Source organism: Schistocerca americana, chromosome 9, assembly GCF_021461395.2.
Source record: "Schistocerca americana isolate TAMUIC-IGC-003095 chromosome 9, iqSchAmer2.1, whole genome shotgun sequence".
NCBI classification, from domain to species: Eukaryota; Metazoa; Arthropoda; class Insecta; order Orthoptera; family Acrididae; genus Schistocerca; species Schistocerca americana.
The window spans coordinates 116,639,179-116,658,010 of NC_060127.1; the positions used below are offsets into that span (position 1 = coordinate 116,639,179).

The 18,832-nt window shown below is 44.6% G+C and overlaps 1 protein-coding gene, 1 non-coding gene and 1 pseudogene across 2 annotated transcripts in view; 2 read left to right on the forward strand and 1 right to left on the reverse strand.

Moving 5' to 3' along the window:
• LOC124550723 overlaps window positions 1-18,832 on the forward strand; it is a 207,267-nt gene that overhangs the window by 142,828 nt on the left and 45,607 nt on the right. Inside the window, exon 4 of the mRNA XM_047125444.1 lies at window positions 7,977-8,095. Coding sequence (XP_046981400.1) covers window positions 7,977-8,095 — 119 coding nt within the window. The remainder of the gene's footprint in view (window positions 1-7,976; window positions 8,096-18,832) is intronic.
• Trnat-ugu lies at window positions 7,179-7,253 on the forward strand. Its single transcript has one exon. It is a non-coding gene; the product is annotated as a tRNA-Thr (tRNA).
• On the reverse strand, window positions 13,772-13,889 carry LOC124551659 (annotated as a pseudogene).

Sequence of the window (18,832 nt, forward strand, 5' to 3'; positions counted from 1 at the left end):
AAATGCCACTAGCACGCTTAGAGTAGCAGATTGATGGTGACCAACTTTAAACAGAACTTGATTAATTTTCACACACATTTATTAGAATATTAACAAGCGTAAAAATAACTTAACTTGGTTCTGGATGCTATTTACAATTGACACTCTGAAGTTCCTTTGGTCTTGGTACATAAATCTTATTCTCACATATCTCTGATACTTGACAAAGTGTCTATTCATTTATCTTCATGGCTTTCTACAGGAATATGGTAATCTTATTAGGCGCAGACTGAAACTTGACTATAGACTGGTACAGACAAATGCAGATTAATGCAGACTGACTAATCGGAGGTCTGTACACTCGTTATAATACCTCACGCGTTCAGGTATCACTGCGCGAGTGTGATCCGCGAGGAGAAAAGGTTCTACGTTAGCAGCAATCTCATTGGCTGCGTTACATATTAATATGCGGATCGGCGGAAGCAGAATTTGGTCCAGCTCTAAGACAGCGCCATCTCGTAGTGCGGAGACGGACGAGCGCTGCGCCTGCACTGTTGTGCTTAGCGGGGCACGCTCTATTGGGAAAGTTGTGTACGCGCTGACTACGCGGAACTATGTACATAACAATATCTATACTCTGCAAACTATTGTGAGGTGCTTGGCAGAGGTTACATCAAAGTGCATCACGTATTATGGCTGCTTCCCTTCTCGATCGCATGTATTGCGGGGAAGAGACACTCCCTAAATGCCTTCACTCTGTTATAAGGAATTCAATCTTGTCTCTTCTTTCTTAGGAGATTGATACATATGGGGTTGAAGGACATATATGGGTAGGTTCTCCACTTAATACTGGTTCTTGACACTTTGTAAAAAAAGGTTTGGCACGATGGTTGGCATCTACACTCAAGAGCCAAAGAAACTGGTACACCTGCCTAATATCGTTTAGGGCACCACGAGCACGCAGAAGTGCCCCAATACGACGTGGCATGGACACAACAAATATCCGAAGTAGTGCTCGAGGGAATTTACACCATGAATCCTACAGGGCTGTCCATAAATCTGTAGGAGTATGAGGGGCTGGAGACCTCTTCTGAACAGTGCGTTACAAGGCAGCCCAGATATGTTAAATAATGTTCATGTCAGGGGAGTTTGGTGGCCAATGGAAGTGTTGAAATTCAGAAAAGTCTTCCTTGAGCCAATCTGTAGCAATTCTAGACGTGAGGGGGTGTCGCATTGTCCTGCTGGAATTGCCTAAGTCCGTCGGAATGTGCAATGGGCATGAGATGCAGGTGATCAGACACGATTCTTATGTACGTGTCACCTGTCAGAGTCGTATCTAGACGTATCATTGGTCCTATATCACTCCAACTGCACATGCCCCACACCATCACAGAGCCTCCGCCAGCTTCAACAGTCCCCTGCTGACATGCAAGGTCCATGAATTCATGAGGTTATCTCCATACCCGTACACGTCCATCCGCTCAATACAATTTGAAACTAGACTAGTCCGACCAGGCAACATGTTTCCAGTCATCAAGAGTCCAATGTCAGTGTTGACGGGCCCAGGCGAGGCGTAAAGCTTTGTGTCGTGCAGTCATCAAGGATACACGCGTGGACCTTCGACTCCGAAAGCCCATATGGATGATGTTTCGTTGAATGGTTCACTCGCTCACACATTTTGATGCCCCAGCAGTGAAATCCGCAGGAGTTTGCGGAAGGGTTGCACTTCTGTCACGTTGAACAATTCTCTTCAGTCGTCGTTGACCCTGTTCTTGCAGGATCTTTTTCCTACCATAACGATGTCGGAGATTTGATATTTTACCGGATTCCTGATACACTCGTGAAATGGTCGTATGGAAAAATCCGCATTTCATCACTACCTCGGAGATGATGTGTCCCTTCGCTCGAGTACTGACAATAAGACCACGTTCAAACTCACTTAAATCTTGATAACCTGCCACAGTAACAGCAAAATCGATCTAACAACTGCACCAGATACTTGTTGTCTTGTATAGGCGTTGCCGACCGCAGAGCCGTATTCTGCCTGTTTACATACTGTATCTCTGTATTTTAACACGCACGCCTGTACCAGTTTTTTGGCGCTTCAGTCTATATTCAGTGTTTTCAGAATGTTCTTGACACCTTCCTATGGATTCATGCAAACCTGTACTTATTTGTGCTGCTCTACTTTCTTTATGTTCAATATCCCCTGTCAGTTTGATTTGGTATGTGTCCCACAGTTTTGAATAATATTCTAGGATGTGTTGTGAGAGTTTTTTTAATCGATATCCTTTGTAGACTGATTTGCCAGTACCCTATTAGTCAGCGAAGTCTGCCACCTGCCTTACCTATGACTAAGCGTTCATAATCGTTGATTTAATATCCCTGCAAATTATTATACCTTGGTATTTGTATGAGTTAACTGATTCCAATTGCGACTCATTGATGTTGTAATTTTATGAATTGCAACGATTTTACGCTTCTGAATATTTAAAACAATTCGCAATATTTGCACCTCGTTGAAATCTTACTACTGTCTGCCAGGTCACTAATGTACAACGTAAACAGAACAGGACCCAACACACTTCCCTGGTACACTCCTACATCTGTCGATGACTCTCCAACCAAAGTAATATCAGGACTATGAAACGTGGGTAACATAACACTGTTGGCAGAAAGTATTCAATGTGACACGTTTCATGACTTGTGCTTGAATAGCTCAGTAAATAGAGCATTTTCTGCGAAAGGCAGTGGCCCAAGATTCGAGTCCTGTTCCGGCACACAGTTTTAGTCTGCCAGGAAGTTTCGCATTAGGACTGACTATGGGGTGTCCTGATAATCGAGTTCTATGTTTCTAATCGAAACTGACTCCCCTCGCTTGGCCTATTTTCGATTTGTTTTCTGAATTGGAATAAAACTCCAGTTAATCACCTCATTTGCATAGCATCTAACGTATACAAAGAATTTTCTTATAAACTGCGTTAGACGTTTTACTTTCGTGTACAAAGATGAATAAGTTCTGTTGTTGTTCAACACGTAAACAAGCGAGAAACGCGATTCTTTTAAATCCATTCCGCCAACATTGTAATGTTTCTATCACACTGTAAGCTACTCTTACCGGAAATTGGAAGCTTTTGAATCTGAAATGTAATATAGTTGGAAGGAACGAAATTGGCGATATAAACACTGAGTTTCATTTTTCTTGTTCGGTTAATATTTTAGTTTCTGTGACGTTGTTTAGAAGCTTTCTTTGCGAGGTGATATTAAGCGAATCTCTTGCCCAACGTAAATTCCCGAGTGACTGGAAAAAAGCGCAGGTGACGCCTGTGTATAAGAAGGGTAGAAGGACGGATCCTCAAAATTACAGACCAATATCCTTAACATCGGTTTGTCGCAGGATTCTCGAACGTATTCTCAGTTCAAATATAACGAATTTCCTTGAGACAGAGAAGTTGCTGTCCATGCATCAGCGCGGCTTTAGAAAGCATCACTCCTGCGAAACGCAACTCGCCCTTTTTTCACATGATATCTTGCGAACCATGGATGAAGGGCATCAGACTTCCGGAAAGCGTTTGACTCGGTGCCCCACTGCAGACTCCCAACTAATGTACGAGCATATGGGATTGGTTCCCAAATATGTGTGTGGCTCGAAGACTTCTTAAGTAATAGGACCCAGTACGTTGTCCTCGATGGTGAGAGTTCATCGGAGGTGAGGGTATCATCTGGAGTGCCCCAGGGAAGTGTGGTAGGTCCGCTGTTGTTTTCTGTCTACATAAATGATCTTTTGGTAGGGTGGATAGCAATGTGCGGCTGTTTGCTGATGATGCTGTGGTGTACGGGAAGGTGTCGTCGTTGAGTGACTGTAGCAGGATACAAGGTTACTTGGGCAGGATTTGTGATTGCTGTAAAGAATGGCAGGTAACTCTAAATATAGATAAATGTAAATTAATGCAGATGAATAGGAAAAAGAATCTCGTAATGTTTGCATACTCCATTAGTAGTGTAGCGCTTGACACAGTCACATCGATTAAATATTTGAGCGTAACATTCCAGAGCGATATGAAGTGGGACAAGCAGGTGATGGCAGTTGTGGGGAAGGCGGATAGTCGTCTTCGGTTCATTGGTAGAATTTTGGGAAGATGTGGTTCATCTGTAAAGGAGACCGCTTATAAAACACTAATACGACCTATTCTTAAGTACTGCTCGAGCGTTTGGGATCCCTATCAGGTCGGATTGAGGGAGGACATAGAAGCAATTCAGAGGCGGGCTGCTAGATTTGTTACTGGTAGGTTTGATCATCACGCGAGTGTTACGGAAATGCTTCAGGAACTCGGGTGGGAGTCTCTGGAGGAAAGGAGGCGTACTTTTCGTGAATCGCTACTGAGGAAATTTAGAGAGCCAGCATTTGAGGTTGACTACAGTACAATTTTACTGCCGCCAACTTATATTTCGCGGAAAGACCACAAAGATAAGATAAGATAGATTAGGGCTCGTACAGAGGCATATGGGCAGTCATTTTTCCCTCGTTCTGCTTGGGAGTGGAACAGGGAGAGAAGATGCTAGTTGTGGTACGAGGTACCCTCCGCCACGCACCGTATGGTGGATTGCGAAGTATGTATGTAGATGTAGATGCAGATGTAGGAATTCTGCTACGAAGTTTATGCTCACGTCTTGGTTCGTCGTCATATCAAAGGACTTACTTATTTTTTCTTCACATGGTATTCTGTATTGGCAGATTTGGTTGTTGAACTAAGTCATTTTTTTGTTGCTAAAACTGTTCGATCGCAAAAACATTATTTGCTTACATAGGTGATCCATATGAACGGATACACTTTTTTTCGATAAGTTGGTTCTCTGTCTTAACTATGTTACAAAGCTCATCGGTTAAACAGTTTTGCTGGATTGCGGATCAATACAATGTTTGCTGTTACGAAGTTGTGTTCTGGAACATGCGATAATATTCTATAGAAATTCTTCCAACCCTTATGTGGCATACAGCAAACCAGTGCTTAACAGTATTGTTTAAAAACAGTCTTGGTTGAAATTTTAGTTTTTTATTTTTCAACTACGCGTTTTGCCTTATTTAGGCATCTTCAGGTTATCTTAATTTGGTATTTCTTAGAAGGATCCTTTAGTCAATCTAGCCAAAGGGCATCGTCGAATATATCAGGCCAACATCGCCTTCGTTAAACTCATTAAAAACTTCTCTAGATGGACGCGAGTGACACCAAGACCTGCATAACGCGTCCCCGTTCAAGATCCATAGCATCGTAGGATGACGTTTCCGGACGTGGGTCCTTACGTTAGACTCGATCTTCTAACCCCCCTCTACAGCCTCTAGAAGTGTGTAAGAAATCCATAATGGGGAATACCTTGAGATGGAGATGAGACACAGCAAAATGTTATGCATAAAAGTCGTAGGAGACGCAGTGTTGATAATGACCGTGACCCTGAAAGTGATTTTCAAGGTTATTTTGAGCTTAGAGTGATTTTTCTATATGGTTACCCTAATATTTGATCTAAGATTTGAAAAGGTCATTGTTGTTGTTGTGGTCTTCAGTCCTGAGACTGGTTTGATGCATCTCTCCATGCTACTCTATCCTGTGCAAGCTTTTTCATCTCCCAGTACCTACTGCAACCTACATCCTTCTGAATCTGCTTAGTGTATTCATCTCTTGGTCTCCCTCTACGATTTTTACCCTCCACGCTGCCCTCCAATACTAAATTGGTGATCCCTTGATGCCTCAGAACATGTCCTACCAACCGATCCCTTCTTCTGGTCAAGTTGTGCCACAAACTTCTCTTCTCCCCAATCCTATTCAATACTTCCTCATTAGTTATGTGATCTACCCATCTAATCTTCAGCATTCTTCTGTAGCACCACATTTCGAAAGCTTCTATTCTCTTCTTGTCCAAACTATTTATCGTCCATGTTTCACTTCCATACATGGCTACACTCCATACGAATACTTTCAGAAATGACTTCCTGACATTTAAATCAATACTGGATGTTAACAAATTTCTCCTCTTCAGAAACGCTTTCCTTGCCATTGCCAGCCTACATTTTATATCCTCTCTACTTCGACCATCATCAGTTATTTTGCTCCCCAAATAGCAAAACTCCTTTACTACTTTAAGTGTCTCATTTCCTAATCTAATACCCTCAGCATCACCCGACTTAACTCGACTACATTCCATTATCCTTGTTTTGCTTTTGTTGATGTTCAAAGGTCATAGCAAGGTTCAATCGAGCTCAAATAAACAAATATGTCTTTATTTGTAATAGGGATTAACTCGGAATACAGGAGGAATACAGCAAAATACACTGTCAGATGCAAACTGGAAAGAGGAATAAGGGTCACGTATCATTACCAACAACCAAGATTTTAAAGGTAATTATCGAAAGCCATTCTAAGGTTGAGTTTTGTTTCATGGAAGCCTCTACTTGTGACGTCGGATTTGGAAAGCGTAAACAGAGATTTAAACTGTAAGTTGTAATTACCTGTTTATTGGCAATACATCACAGCGTATAAACGCTATTGTGGCGTTTTCAAGACAGAACAAACATAACTAAAGCTTAGATCATTGGTTTAGAAGTCGTTAAATGAGTCCATTCGCCTCTGATTCCCTCGGGATGCCCCTTCCAGCTTGTATCTTGCATTGTACTTCGCTGTATTCCCGCTCTGTTCTAAATTAATTCCTATTAGATCTAAAAACGTATTTGCTTCATTGAATTAGCCGTGACATTGAATAATGTATCAATTTATACGTAAAATTTGCCGCTCTTTTCAAATCTTGAATCAAATATCAGGGTCCCATTTTTAAAAAATCACTTTTACCTCCAAAATGCCTTAAGAGTTACGTTCCAGGCAACGGCCATTAATAGCAATATGTGACCCTCCTTGCCACCTACAATATTTATCTAAAACACACAGCTGTATCTCATTTCTATTCCGAATTATTTCCCATGATTGATTAATTATTTTACGCATTTGCACCGCTACAGAACACAAACACTGAAGAGCCAAAGAAACTGGTACACCTGTCTGAGATCCACATTCCCAACATGTCCACACCACTACATTCGTAGTGCGCCTAATAGATGTTTGCCCATCATACTCAACTGTGGACATGTTGAGAATGTGGATCTCACGGGGAGCGTGCAAGGGATAAGTCCCTGGAGACGCATTATCCTCTGTGCCCGCGGTGGCTCAGATGGATAGAGCGTCTGCCATGTAAGCAGGTGATCCCGGGTTCGAGTCCCGGTCGGGGCACACATTTTCAACATGTCCTCAATGAAGTACATCAACGCCTGTTTGCAGCTAGGATGTCCATTTAATTATCATTTCAGTTTGAAAATTCCCCTGCTGACATGCAGGGGTCCACGCATTCATGAGGTTGTTTCCATAGCCACACACGTCCATCCGCTCGACACAATTCGAAACGAGACTCGTCCGACCAGGCAACATGTTCCCAGTCATCAACAGCCCAATGTCGGTATTGACGGGCCCGGACGAGGCATAAAGCTTTGTGTCATGCAGTCATCAAGAGTACACGAGTGGGCCTTCGTCTCCGAAAGCTCATATCGTTGAATGATTCTCTTCAGTCGTCGTTTGTCCCGTTCTTGCAGGATCTTTTTCCGGCCGCAGCGATGCCGGAGAGTTGATGTTTTACCGGATTCTTGACATTCATTATACACTCGTGAAGTGGTCGTACGGGAAAATCCCCACTTCATCGCTACCTAGGAGGTTCTATGCCCATCGCTCGTGCGCCGACTATAAGACCACGTTGAAACTCTCTTAAATCTTGATAACCTGCCATTGTAGCAACTGCGCCAGCCACTTGTCTTATACCGTATAGGCGTTGCCGACCGCATCGCCATGGTCTACCTGTTTAGATATATGTGTATTTGAATACGCATGGCAATCCCAGTTTCTTTGGTTTTTCACATTACAGAACGTTGATGTGACATGATTTCATTTTTACTTTGTTTACAGACAAGGAGGGCAAGGACAAGGACAAGAAGGAGGCGCAGATCCCGCAGTTGGCCGTGCCGCGGCTCAGCGTCTGTGCCGACGCCCAGAAGGTGGACCGCGCAAAGCTCGCACAGACCGAGGTCAGTCGCTTTCGCCTGCAGTCTGTAGTGGTAGAGATGACGTTTCTGCTTGTGTGCCAAAAGTCTTTTCAATAAGGAAACATTGCTACACAAATAGAGCAGCCGCAGAAACTTAGTAAATAATGAGGCAAAATGAATTAAAAATACTCGAGGACTGTAGGAGATTAGAGAAATGAACAAGTGGCAAGTGTTAAACAAAATGGTCTATAGCAGGGCTTCCCAACGTGTGGTCCGCGGACCCCTTAGGGGTCCGCCGGCTCTTTCTAGGGGGTCCGCGGCCACCTTTCACCAAATCGTGTAAAATAATGAGTAAAATTATTGAATAAAAATGTGAAAATCAAATTCATGACTATTTTTTTCGTGTGAAAAATATGATTACTTTTACTTTAGGTCGTATTCCCAAGCAGCCTTTGCGGTTCCTAAGTGAGAACACATACACAGTTTAATGCCGGAGAATGCGGCTTCTCTGATCGACTGTTTCGCAACAATTCGGGGGTCGTTTGTGCCCCGGCTCACGGCGCTAGATGCGCTGAAACCTTTTACGCAAGCGCGGAGCGAGCTTTGTCGACCAATCACAGCGCTCAATGGCACGTATGCGGCCCCAGGCATCGTTAAATGTTAAACTTGCCTTGTCAGTGCACTGCCTATTTCATAAGTCGATTTTTGACTAGTTTATTACTTCTAACATCGATCCGTGGCTGAAGTCGGGATCATTGAAGAAGGGTGCGGTTTCTCCATCGCCATCACAACAAGGGAAGTTTCCAGTGAAATGAAGAAGGAGAGAGGACGACCAAAGGAAGAACAATCACAAGAAGCTCCAAAGACTATTGATACTTCGGGGGGGGGGGGGGGGGGGGGGGGGGGAGGGGTCATTGGGTACATGGCACTTGCATTAAGACGCTTTCAGTTCCCATGGGTTTCGCTCTGAAATTTAAAGTTACTGTGCTCTTGACTGACTAGGGGTCCGCCATGGATTTTCGACTGTAGAAGGGATCCGCCAGCTGAAAAGGTTGGGAAGCCCTGGTCTATAGAATAGTAAGAGTAAATAGTATGATAAGTAAGACAAACCAATTTACAAAGAAAGCAGAGAGAGAAATGGAAAGAGCAGAAAATAAGAGAAGTAACCACAGGAAGAGTAAATAGGAGGGAAAAAAAGAAAGTACATGAAAACAAAAGATAATTGAGAAAGGCTAAGGGTGAAGGACGAAGGACAACAAAGGAAGAGCAAATGGGAACAGAAAGATTTCATAGAGAAGAAAATGATTCCAGCAGAAATAAAGCGAAGGTGTAGGCAGAAGTGCCAGCAGAGGAAGGAGAAATGAACAGCAAAACATAGGCCAGTTCAGTAAGAAACTGAACATGACCACACCCCTCTGTGGTTTTGCCTTTGCTCTGGCATACAGCTACCAAGGACCATCCAAAAAAATTCAAATATGATCCGAAGCACAAAGCAGTAAAGGTGTTTATGTTTTCTCAGCACTCCTGTGGCATGATCATTGAGAGGTGCAACATTTACATGTGCATGAAAAAACGGCGAAGGAGCCCTCTAATACCCTCCCTCTCACCCCCCCCCCCCCCCTGGCTAGTTCAGCAACACCCTCAGTGTCACGCACACACCTTTGTTGAGCATGTTAAATATGTACCTGACAGACTACAACACCCACCAGCTGATTTATACCCTGTGCCTTCTATAGCGCCTGACGGCAGACAACCCCTTAACACCCGCTCAGGTGGGATTTCCTGCCCACAGACGCTAGACGCTAGAGCAGTCCCGAGACATGTCTCAGCTGAATGGGTGTTGAAGTTTCTGATAGGTAGGTATTTAACATGCTCAACAAAGGTGTGTGAGTGGCGTAGAGGATGTTGCCGAAATGGTGGCGGAGGGGGGGAGTGGGGGGGGGGGGGGGGGAGCTGGAGGCCTCTTTGCCATTTTATTCACACACCTGTAAATGTTGAACCCCTCCATTAGCAGGCCACAGGAGGGCTGAAAAAACCTAACCACCCTTTGCTACTGTGGATGAGGTTCCAATTTTGTCGAATGGATTTGGATGGCCCCTGGTGGTTCCATCATGTAAACCAGAGCAAAAATTGCGGTCGCACTACAAGAGGTGCGATCACGTTCGATGGGGTTACATCCCTATGATGGCCTTAGAGAACGACTGAATTGTCCAAGAGGTGTCAGCAGTGTCGAATGTTGTCAAGAAAGTCGTCCTGTTGTTCATCACACTGTGGACTGTCGTTTTCAACTCCGAAATGCATGGGTATCAACGCCCCGAGAAAAAGTGTGATTCCATCGAAGCCCTTTGTGCCATGTCGTGAGGGATTTTCGCGTCGCTTCCTAGCGGCGGTATGCCTGAAATATATTCCCCAGCTGCCCATAAGAAAAGTGCATGATTTCAACGTTGGGAGTCGCGGTTCTGACCTCTGTCTCAGATACGTCAAAAGAAAGGGTGGAATATGGGTAAGAAAGGGTGTGGTCACTTTCCCATCTTGTAACACATCCACAGTGGCGCGGTGAAATTTGGTGACAATGTGACATCATTAGTCCACCTTATACCTTACATCCCCACTCCCATGAACCATGGACCTTGCCGTTGGTGGGAAGGCTTGCGTGCCTCAGCGATACAGATAGCCGTACCATAGGTGCAACCACAACAGAGGAATATCTGTTGAGAGGCCAGACAAACGTAGGGTTCCTGAAGAGGGGCAGCAGCCTTTTCAGTAGTTGCAAGGGCAACAGTCTGGATGATTGACTGATCTGGGCTTGTAACACAAACCAAAACGGCCTTGCTGTGCTGGTACTGCGAACGGCTGAAAGCAAGGGGAAACTACAGCTGTAATTTTTCGCGAGGGCATGCAGCTTTACGAGAGCTGCATCAAACCAGTCTCTGGACTGAAGACCACAACAACAACATACCTTACATGAACATCTGAGCTGTGGCCTTTTTTCGTATGTGGCTAAACATTGCTCTCCGTGTGTGTTTCTGGATTAGGTGCGCCCAACGACGAGCTCACCTGTACTACACCTTGCTGTTTGTCCACAGCTCGTGGTCGTGCGGCAGCGTTCTCGCTTCCCACGCCCGGGTTCCCGGGTTCGATTCCCGGCGGGGTCAGGGATTTTCTCTGCCTCGTGATGATTGGGTGTTGTGTGATGTCCTTAGGTTAGTTAGGTTTAAGTAGTTCTAAGCTCTAGGGGACTGATGACCATAGATGTTAAGTCCCATAGTGCTCAGAGCCATTTGAACCTTGCTGTTTGAAGCAACATGTAGCAGGGTGTCGTGCGCTTTTGTACCACTACAGACGAAAGCTGTAGACACCTTTGAGCCAAATTTTTCAAACTAAAGCGTCGGAAACAGTTAATGGTAACGAAAAATTGATACTTTTTTTACACAATATATTGACACTGAACATGTATACGAAGTCTGTTCAAAAAATTCCGGAACATTCGTAATTTCGCATCAATGGTCTGTTGGAGCGAAATGTGGCTGGCATTCCTGCACACGCCTGTGTTTAATGCGTAACTGCCGGAAGTTTCATTGTTGTACGTCTGTTGGTTATTGTTCAGTGCTGTATTGAGTAGAACATTGTGTCGCACAGTATGCAAATTTGCGACGGCACAGTTAGAGGAACAACGCGTCTGCATTAAATTTTGCGTGAAACTCAAGAAAGCCTTTACGGAGACACGCCAAATAATGCCGGAAGCGTACAGTGGTGAGTTCTTAAGCCGTACTCGATGCTACGGATGGTTCACACAGTTTAAAAATGGCCGAACGGAAGTTTAAGATGACCCTCGTTCAGAACGCTCTTCGACGTCTACCGTAGACGCTCATGTCTGGAATGTCAACAAAATTGTGCCTACCAATCGAAGACTGACTGTCGGAAAGATTGCAGAAGAATGTAACATTTCAGTTGGATCATGTCACGGAATCCTGACACAGCATCTTGGAATGCATCATCTTGCCGCCAAGTTCGTCGCACGGCTCACGGGTCAAGACCAAAAACACCTTCGCATCGCAATCTGTGAAGAGCTTTTGGATCACGCAAATGACAACGAAATGTTCCTTAAGAGAATCATAACTGGTGGTGAGACGTGGGTCTACGATTATGACGTTGAGACCGAGGTCAATCTTCACAATGGGTCGGGAGAAGTTCTCCAAGACAAAAAAGAGATTGTCAGACGTCAGGTCAGGTCAAATGTCAAAGCCATGCTGATTGTTTTATTTGACTTTGGATTAGTTCATTATGAATTTGTGTCACGGGGGCAAACGGTTATCGGGACGTTTTGCGACGCCTGCGAGAAAATGTGAGAAGAAAATATGGCGAGACAAATCATGGCTGTCGCATAACGATAACGCACCCGCGCATTAATCCCTGTTGGTGCGTGTCTATTGCACAAAGAACGAAATCTGTGCTGCCTCATCCTCCATACTCTCCAGACCTGGTCCCTGCGGACTTTTTTTATTTCCCCGTTGAAGGAATGAATACTTCAACGATAGACGAGATAAAAGAAAAATCGCAGATAGCGCTTCTGGAAGTGGAAACGGCGTTTGGAGCGGTCAATCAGTTGTGGAGGAGAGTATTTCGAAGGAGACAATGCGCAATAAGTAAAAGATAAGCGTAGAAAAATTTTGTGGGCAAAGTCCCAGAATTTCTTGAGCAGATCTCGTTTGGAAGACGTTTCTCACTCCGTGGTCAACAGAACCATTAATCTCTATTTAAAACCAATTGCCAAAGAGTAACGTGTGCTGGAACATGTAGTTACTAAACTGCCTGACTAAAAATGTGAAACACTCAGAAGACATGGTCAAATGTCAGTGTAATTTCGTTTAAGTACACACCGTCGGCGGGTATGAAAATAATTAGAATTACAATTCTATGCGACAGATAGAACGGCCATCAGAGCGCATTTAGTGTTGTTCGTGTTTTTAATTTTATTACCAGGCTTGGTAAGATATGTAAGGGGTGTGAACAACGTCAGATGTTGACTGGTCACTGTGAGAGACACGGAGATGTTACGTACTCGTGTAATACAGCGTTATCAGCACCTGACAAATTTCGGAAGGGGCTTCATTGTGGATTTCCATTTTGCAGAGTGTTCGAATCGCACAATTTCCAGTTTTGTGAGGTATTCGGATATGACAGTTGCCCTTTGGGAACGTGGGGGAAGACATAAGTTTATACTTATCGCCGATTCCAGTCAAAGTCCGTCCTGTAACTCTGACCAGAGACACCAATAACAGAATAACAGAAACTTACAGGGTATAATCTGTGTTTACTTTCTGACACAGACTGACAGTTAAGTTAAGATTTCTAGCCTCTGGGGCAACATTACAGATATTAGCCTTTGCGACAAGAATTGCAGCAAATACATTATTTGTAATGAATAACATCGACTACTACATGTAATACTTTTTTGAATTGAGAAGGAAGACACAGAAGCTTTTAGAAAGCAAACTAACTACACTAAACTCCTCCCACAGAGGCCATGAAGGCCCAACGGAACCGACCGGCCGCCGTGCTATCCTCAGGCCACAGGTGTCACTGGATGCGGATGTGGAGGGGCATGTGGTCAGCACACCGCTCTCCCGGCCATATGTCAGTTTCCGAGACCGGAGCCGCTACTTCTCAAACAAGTAGCTCCTCTGTTTGCCGCACAAGGGCTGAGTGCACCCCACTTACCAACAGCGCTCGGCAGACCGGATGGTCACCCATCCAAGTGCTAGCCCAGCCCAACAGCGCTCAACTTCGGTGATCTGACGGGAACCGGTGTTGCCACTGCGGCAAGGCCGTTGGCTTTAGAAAACAAAAGGTGAAAAAAAATTTTTGGAAGGAGGTGTACGCAAACCTGCCGCCTTACTCTTTACAGTTCACGTTACTATCAGTGTTTCTTAATTACAACATAAAGATCACACTAGGTAAAAAAAATCACTACAACAGCTGAGCATGTCATTTTCTAGTATGGTAAATAGTACTGTCCCCTGTGTACATAGGTTAAGATCAGTCTTGAATCTACACTACTGGCCATTAAAATTGCTACACCAAGAAGAAATGCAGATGATAAACGGGTATTCATTGGACAAATATATTATACTAGAACTGATATGTGATTACATTTTCACGCAATTTGGGTGCATAGATCCTGAGAAATCACTACCCAGAACAATCACATCTGGCCGTAATAATGGCCTTGATACGCCTGGCATTGAGTCAAACAGAGCTTGGATGGCGTGTACAGGTACAGCTGCCCATGCAGCTTCAACACGATACCACAGTTCATCAAGAGTAGTGACTGGCGTATTGTGACGAGCCAGTTGCTCGGCCATCATTGACCAGACGTTTTCAGTTGGTGAAAGATCTGGAGAATGTGCTGGCCAGGGCAGCAGTCGAACATTTTCTGTATCCAGAAAGGCCCATATAGGACCTGAAACATGCGGTCGTGCATTATCCTGCTGAAATGTAGGGTTTCGTAGGGATCGAATGCAGGGTAGGGCCACGGGTCGCAACATATCTGAAATGTAACGTCCACTGTTCAAAGTGCCAACAATGCGAACAAGAGGTGTCCAAGACGTGTAACCAATGGTGCCCATACCATCACGCCAGGTGATACGCCAGTATGGCGATGACGAATACACGCTTCCAATGTGCGTTCACCGCGATGTCGCCAAACACGGATGCGACCATCACGATGCTGTAAACAGAACCTGGATTCATCCGAAAAAATGACGTTTTGCCATTCGAGCACCCAGGTTCGTCGTTGAATACACCATCGCGGGCGCTCGTGTCTGTGATGCAGCAACCGCAGCCATGGTCTCCGAGCTGATAGTCCATGCTGCTGCAAACTTCGTCGTACTGTTCGAGCAGATGGTTGTTGTCTTGCAAACGTCCCCATCTGTTGACTCAGGGATCGAGACGTGGCTGCACGATCCGTTACAGCCATGGGAATAAGATGCCTGTCATCTCGACTACTAGTTATACTAGGCCGTTGGGATCCAGCACGGCGTCCCGTATTACCCTCCTGAACTCACCGATTCCATATTCTGCTAACAGTCATTGGATCTCGACCAACGCAGGCACCAATGTCGCGATACGATAAACTGCAATCGCGATAGGCTACAATCCGACCTTTATCAAAGTCGGAAACGTGATGGTACGCATTTCTCCTCCTTACACGAGGCATCGCAACAACGTTTCACCAGGCAACGCCGTTCAACTGCTGTTTGTGTATGAGAATCGGTTGGAAACTTTCCTCATGTCTGCACGTTGTAGGTGTCGCCACCGGCGTCAACCTTGTGTGAATGCTCTGAAAAGCTAATCGTTTACATATCAGAGCATCTTCTTCCTGTCGGTTAAATATCACGTCTGTAGCACGTCATCTTCGTGGTGTAGCAATTTTAATGGCTAGTAGTGTAGGTCTTCTCGCAATTGGAACACCACAGCTTGCCGGAGCCTCCATGGACAATGAACCCAGATAGTTGGCAGAGCAAGACCGGTATTTCGCCCAGCATTCTAAGGCTGTGTGTTTGTCCAGCAAGAAGCATCAATAATCTAACATTTCTTTGACACCGTCGCGGAAGAAATAGTATAGCCCCATTCCTTTAAACCAATTGACTTCATATGTCCTGGCAGCTGGTAAGTAGACGGGATGCGGCTGGAACTGAGCGTCAGAAATAATCGACGCGGCCGGCTATCGTAGCAGGAGGGCTAACATTCCTTGTGTGAGCAGCCAACGTGCAGCCGCTGTACCATATGTCAACCGACGTGCTTCCGGATCAAGTAGGCCCTACTATGCAACGTAGACACAGAGGCGCGATGACCATATGAATGGAGCGCAATCGTTGGCGATTACGGAATTTGTCATTCACGGCCACGTACCAAGAAATCCGCACTTCCGTGCGGTAAAGTATAGATGGATAACACGTCATATCCTGTCCCATCGCGCGGCAGGGTGCCGTCGTTCAACCACATTTGCACGGTGGTGCCTCTGTAACTGGCAATAACAGTCCTTTGCCGTGGACGATCGTGTAGAAGGCAGGAAAATGTAAATGTCGTGTGACGAGGGCCTCCCGTCGGGTAGACCGTCCGCCAGGTGCAAGTCTTTCGATTTGACGCCACTTCGGCGACTTGCGTGTCGATGGGGATGAAATGATGATGATAAGGACAACACGACACCCACTCCCTGAGGCGAGAAAATCTCCGACCCACCCGGGAATCGAACCCGGGCGTTTAGGATTGCCATTATGTCGCCTTGACCACTTTTCTTTCCCTTTTTTTTCAGCTACCGGGGGCGGACTAGAAGGCAGGTCACCCAGCCCGTAACTATAGTCAGTGAGAAACGTACGAATGTGATTGAATGGCGGCGAAATATGACCGACAGCAACTGGAGGGTTCATCGATCACGGTGCCGACCAGGATGTCTTGCTCAGAACGCCATAGTCGGCGCATCGTTCCCACAAAAAGGCCTCCACTCTGTTCCTGACATTGGTCAAACCTACGTCACTTTCACATGAGGGCAATGTCAAAGCGTAACGAATTTTAAAAACAGTGTCAGCATTCACGAAATAAAATTTGGTTAAATGAAAATCCACAACAAAGCATCGTATAACCAGACAGTAAACCGCTTCAGATGTAAATAGTTTTTTTGTTTCAATCATGACCGGTTTCTGGTGATTATAAGCCCATCTCCAGGTGAACAAGACTGCAGTAGGAAAACGGAGAAAGTATAATGAGGGACTCTTTACCACTAACACTTGTTTATTATAGTAGGCTAATAGTGGGAATTCGCTGCCCAGTCGTAAACATGAGTTGACATGGTCAGGTGTTGACAGGTGTGAAAATTACCGAACCATCAATTTAATAAGACACGGTTGCAAAATACTAACACGAATTCTTTACAGACGAATAGAAAAATTGGTTGAAGACGACCTCGGGGAATATTACTTTGGATTCCGTAGAAATGTTGCATCACGCGAGGCACAACCGATCATACGACTTACCTTAGTAGATGAAGGAAAGGCAAACCTACGTTTCTAGCATTTGTATACCTATTTACAGAAAGCTTTTGACAATGTTGACTGGAATACACTCTTGCAGATTCTGAAGGTGGCAGGGGTAAAATACAGTGAGCGAAAGGCTGTTTACAATTTGTACAGAAACCAGATGGCAGTCATAAGAGTCGAGGGCATGAAAGGGAAGCAGTGGTTAAGAAGGGAGTGAGACGGGGTTGTAGCCTATCCCCGATGTTACTCAATCTGTTTACTGAGCAAGCAGTAAAGGAAACAAAAGAAAAATTCGGAGTAGGAATTAAAATCCATGGAGAAGAAATAAAAACTTTGAGGTTTGCCTCTGTAAGAGACAGTAAAGGACCTGGAAGAACAACTGAACGGAATGGACAGTGACTTGAAAGGACGATGTAAGATGAACATCAACAAAAGGAAAACGAGAATAATGGAATGTAATCGAATTAAATCAGGTGATGTTGAGAATATTAAATTACGAAATTAGACGCTTAAAGCAGTAGATAAGTTTTGCTATTTTGGGAACAAAGTAACTGATGATGGTCGAAGTAGAGAGAATATAAAATGTAGACTGGTTCATGCAAGGAAAGCGTTTCTGACTTAAAGAAATTTGTTAACATAGATTATAGATTAAAGTGCCAGGAAACCTTTTCTGAAAGTATCTGTATGGAGTGCAGCCTTGTATGGAAGTGAAACATGGACGATAAACAGTTTAGACTAGAAGAGAATAGAAGCTTTCTAAATGTGGTGCTACAGAAGAATGCTGAATATCAGATGGGTAGATCATGTAACTAACGAGGAGGTAATGAATAGAATTGGGGAGAAGAGTAATTTGTGGGACAGCTTGACTAAAAGAAGGGATCGGTTGGTAGGACACGTTCTGAGGCATCAAGGGATTTAGTACTAAGTTCTAGGGGACTGATGAACATAGATGTTAAGTCCCATAGTGCTCAGAGCCATTTTGATTTATTACTGGAGGGAATCTTGGAGGGTAGGCAGGTGATAACTGTGTTTCATTCTAACCCGACCATATCGGTTTCATATTTACAGTTGGGCTGCGAATTCCCAGTACTACAACAAACAAGATATAAGTGGCGTCCAATCTCTTAGTACAGTTTCTCCATTTTCCTACTGCAGTCTTCTTCACCTGACGATGGGCTTATAATAGCCCGAAAACAGTCATTAAACCAATAAAACTACTTACAACCGAAGTGGTTTATTACCTGATCTACTCACGAAAGGTCCAAATGCAGCTTGTATCCTGGTAACTATTGTATTGGGGGTCGGTAGCATATGTTCGAAATGGTTTAATTTGGGAGATCATAAGACATTAATGTACTGTGTCTGCCGGAGCATGTTCATCTTGGGTAGCATGTGGAGTCACACCAATGGACGTACCTGTCGTAATATGTGACCTGTGCAGTGCGTTGAATATGGTCATGAAGTAGGACCCCTACACATTTGAGCGCTGATACGTCATTAATGGACACTGCCGCTCCCAGGGACAGACCCCTGGCCACATCCATATACTTCATCTACCGCTTACAGATGATACTGCCAACCACTGTACCGTACTGTTGAAACCATCACAGCGTCGTCTGTATGTCACCCCCTGACCTCGCCGGGAATATGATATTATCAGCATATGCACAACATCGGAACCTCATAGTCCATAAATAAACCCTTCCAAGAATCGGCGGAGACCAAGCAGAGCTGGCTCAAG